At 54.7% G+C, this 4,138-nt stretch overlaps 1 protein-coding gene across 1 annotated transcript in view; it reads right to left on the bottom strand.

Moving 5' to 3' along the window:
* Nucleotides 1-3,236, bottom strand: part of KCNK4 (potassium two pore domain channel subfamily K member 4) — a 7,693-nt gene extending 4,457 nt beyond the window's left edge. Inside the window, exon 1 of the mRNA XM_003798606.2 lies at nucleotides 2,690-3,236. Coding sequence (XP_003798654.1) covers nucleotides 2,690-3,001 — 312 coding nt within the window. The 5' untranslated portion in view covers nucleotides 3,002-3,236. The remainder of the gene's footprint in view (nucleotides 1-2,689) is intronic.
* Between the last annotated feature and the right edge of the window lie 902 nt (nucleotides 3,237-4,138).

Here is a 4,138-nt window from a genome sequence, read left to right as displayed (position 1 = left end):
CGGGCTGGGGATTCGAACCCGCCACCTTAGGTGTATGTGGCTGGCGCCTTAGCTGCTTGAGCCACAGGCACGGAGCCTCTACCAGCTTTTTTGTTGTTGTTGTTGCAGTTGTTGTTTAGCAGGCCCAGGCTGGGTTCAAACCCTCCAGCCTCTGTGTATGTGGCTGGTGCCCTAACCACTGAGCTACAGGCACGGACACTATTTATTTCTTTTAGAGATAGGGTCTTGCCCTGTCACCCAGGCTGTAGTGCAGCAGCATCATAGCTCACTGCAACCTCAAATTCCTAGACTCAAGCAATCTTCCTACCTCAGTCTTGTGAATAGCTGGGACTACAGGTGCACACCACCATGCCCAGCTAATTTTTCTTATTTTTTTGTAGAGATGGGGTCTTCCTATGCTGCCCAGGATGGATTCAAACTCCTGGGCTCAAGTGATCTCCTGTCTCAGGCTTCCAAGTAGGCTGACTAGGGTCTGTGTTTTGAGAGTACTTTACCCAAGGTAACAGGAGGTCAGAGGGGCTATTCCCCCAGGAGCACAGAGAACAAGGCCAAGTCTGTGGGAATATCATAAGCCACCTCTTTCCTCCTGACTATAGTTTATTAGCAGAACCCATTCCAAGTTAATCTTCCTATAGTGACTACTCCCTGCTCCCTGCTGTCTACAGAAGAGTCTGAACTCCTCAGCCCAGCATTCAATCCCTTTTCCAAATTGATCCCAACCTCCCTTTCCCCAGTCTTCTGCTGGGATTCCAATTTGGCACCCCATGTTGCAACAATCTTCCCCTCAGATTTTCTGTGTCAGTTCCATTTCCTGTAATAATTTTTAATACGGGGAAAGAAGTGGAATATCTGATTAAAAGTGGTTTAATTTGTATTTTGCAACACTTTTTCCAATAAATTCTCTACTTAGGGGAAAAAGTCCTTTGTCATCCTGTGTGTTCTAATTTTTGCTTCAAATGACTAGGCTCCTGCTAAGTCCAGGTTCTGCAGAACTCTCCAGAGCTTTCCATGCATTTGCCCATGCTGTTCCTTTGCATGGGCATCTCTTGCCCCCATCTCTACACTACCCTCTCACCTGGCTCATTTCAATTACCAGCTCTTCCCCAAAGCCCCTGGCATCTCCCTCCTTGGCCCCAATCCCTGGCCCAGCACAAAATAGGAGCTTAGTGGAAAAGGAAGGAAAGCTTCCTTTCCACCACCTCTTGCAGTGATCTGTCTGTCCATGGATCTGTCCCCTCATATAAAGGTGACATTCTCCAGGAAAGAGTCTGCAATTATGTGCTGCACTCCAACATTCTCATGGCACATAACACTATATGGCATATAATACTATAGCATTGTGTACACAGTAGGTGCACAACCAATGCACAACTCATTCAGGGAGTGAACCTTACTGTGGAAGAGAAATAAAGCAGCTATCACCTATCCTTCTGGGTCCTGTCCCTCCTTTTCTTATTTGTTCTTGTCCAGGAAAAAAGCTATTCCATCGTGAAGATAAAATAGGTCAGAGTCCCTCCCTCTTCTGCCATGTGGTCTAGCCAGGCACACTCTCCGCCCAGGCCTCTCTGAGCCTCCTCCAACACTGTGGAAGTATCAGAGACAATATTGGGTGACCAGTGGCTTGGCCCCACCCCTCCCTCCACAAAGAACAGTCAGGGAACAAGGGGTACTCTTCAATCAAATAAAAAACATTAATTTATTAACGTTAAATCTTGTTTTTTTCTTGTATGACAGTGACTTCCAAATCAGAGACTGCAACAAAAGTACTCTCTCAATTGCTTCCCAGAAGGCCAAAACTCAGCACTCTCTGCAGTCACTAGATAGGAGCTGAACAAAAGTGCTTCAGGAAAGCCTGACTACAGCATCTTGGACCCGCCCTAGGGAAGGGAAGGGAAGGGGAGGAAAGGAGAGGGGAGGGGAGGGGAGCTACCTCTGCAAGGTAAGTTTATGATGTACTGGAAGGGGTGCCCAGTTTGGCATCTATGGTGGCATGGATGGGCTTTAGGGATCCTGGAATCCCCCAAAATCATCTGTACATGTTTATATGCACAATTTTCTAGGGGAGAGAGGGAATCTTCACAGCATTCTTGAGTTTTTCTAAGCCATTGTGATGCCATAAAAATATAAGAACAAGTATAGACAGGGTTACCAGATTTATCAAATAAAAGTATCACACAGGACATACTTAAATTAAAAAGGCATTTGTGTGGAATCAGTGAAACCTGGTTTCTTGTGCCCTGAATGAATCCCCAACAATAAATTAAAAAAAAAAAGGCATTTGTGATTTGGCTCAAACCACAGTTAACTGGGCATCCCAAATTTAATCTGGCCAGCTATGCCTGTGAATTAGACCTGTGCAAATGTAACATATCCCATGTGCCCCAGCCATTCATTCATTTTTCCTTCATTTACCCACCATTACACATTGAAGGAGACACTCTAGGAACACACGGGGCCCCCTGCCCCAGAATCCTGCAAGGAAAGCAAATGACCCCATGGCTGTCACATTGAAAATACAGAAACATGGATCCTAGCCTCCGCCCACAGCATCCAACTACACCCTGTCCATCAGGGGTCCTGGTGAGAAAGCAGCACCCCAGCACAGGGCCTCACTGACATGCAGCTAGTGCCCGGGGGGGGGGGGTGTGTCACCAGTGACTTCTTAAGGGGCTCTGGCCCACCCACGCACCTGGATGAAGAGCCCCAGCTCCTGGTTGCTCACACATGGATGGGCTTTCAGGAACCTCTCTCGGGCCTCCCCCAGCTCCCTCTGGGCCTGCTGCTCCTGGGGCTGCTCCAGAGCCTGGAACACCAGGGCACCAGACACCAAGTAGAGCAAGACCAGTGCCAGCAGGGCTAGGAGGGTGGTGCTGCGCATGGCGCGGCTGGGGGCCAGGTCAACTCCACTGCTGGCCTGGAGAGGCTGGGTGGGAGCCTCCTGGGGAGCTGTGGTCACTGTGGGCAGAACCAGGGATGTGGAGGTCAAGGAGATGACACCCATACCCTCCTCCTCAATCCCCTACACACCCAAAGATCCCTGGTGCCCCAGCCCTGCTTTCCACAGATGCCCGGCATAGCCCTCTGACCGGACACGTGGTAGCAGGTCACACCCAGCTTCCCCACCTGGGGCCTCCCCCTTACCTCCACTGCCCGGCCCCCAGCACCTGTCGGGACTCCGGGTGTGAGAAGAGGGCACCCGGAAGGGAAAGGAAGGCGAGTGGGAGGGCGAGAGAGAGATTGGGCTCGCTTAGGGAGAAGCAGGGCGGCGAGGAAGCGTGGGGGGCCTGGAGAGGACTTGGGGAACCGGCCTTCAAGGAGGGGGCCGAGGGGGTCGAGAGGGCGCGGAGGCGCGCGACGGGAAGAGAGGCCGGAACACATAGGGCGGGGACGCGGGATGGCGGGTCCCAGCTCGCCAGCTGCCCGGCTGCAGCTGCTTCAGTATTCTCGCGGCTTCTCCTTCCCCTCTCGCCTCTCTGTGCTCACGGCTAGTCGCGACAGGTCGAACACAACGCCTCCAAGGTCTCCCTGCGCCCCGCCGTGCTTTCGAGGAACCCAGGGGTGGGTCCTGGGCGCTGCTCAGAGGCGATGACCGGAGGGAGGGAGAACTCCAGATTTGGAGGAGTGGGACAGGGGTCGGCAAGGCCCGGAACAGTGACAGCTATCGGTCCCCGGAACACTGGGCGGCGGCACCCACGCGCCCACACGCCGTGACACGCGCCACCTTCTCGCGGGGCACCGAGACCCGCGCACCCACGCTCCACCCTGCAGCCCCAGCCGGCCGCGCAGCGCAGGCTGCCGGCTCACGCTGCACCCGCACGCTCCCACACGCTCCCACACGCTCCCACACGCTCCCACACGCTCCCACACGCTCCCAGCATCCGACCCCCATGGGCGTGCCGGCCGTGCACACGCCAAACCATAGGGCTGCTGCGCCCGCCGCCTCCCCCACGTCCTCACGCCGACGCCTCGGAGCGTGACGGGCGGCAGGACGCTCGGTGGCACCACTCCCCGAGGCGCCCACGCGCGGGAGGTGGGCTCCCGGCCGGTCCCGTTGCCCCTCAGGCCCCCTGCCCCGGATTCCTGCCCCCGTCCACACCCGTCCTGTACTTACTGTCGGCCCTGCTGCGGCAGCGGCTGC

Source organism: Otolemur garnettii, unplaced genomic scaffold (genome assembly GCF_000181295.1).
Source record: "Otolemur garnettii isolate 467f Iridium unplaced genomic scaffold, OtoGar3 scaffold00140, whole genome shotgun sequence".
In the NCBI taxonomy this organism is placed as follows: Eukaryota; Metazoa; Chordata; class Mammalia; order Primates; family Galagidae; genus Otolemur; species Otolemur garnettii.
Note: the sequence above shows the minus strand (reverse complement) of the source record. Positions and strands in the feature narration are given on the sequence as shown.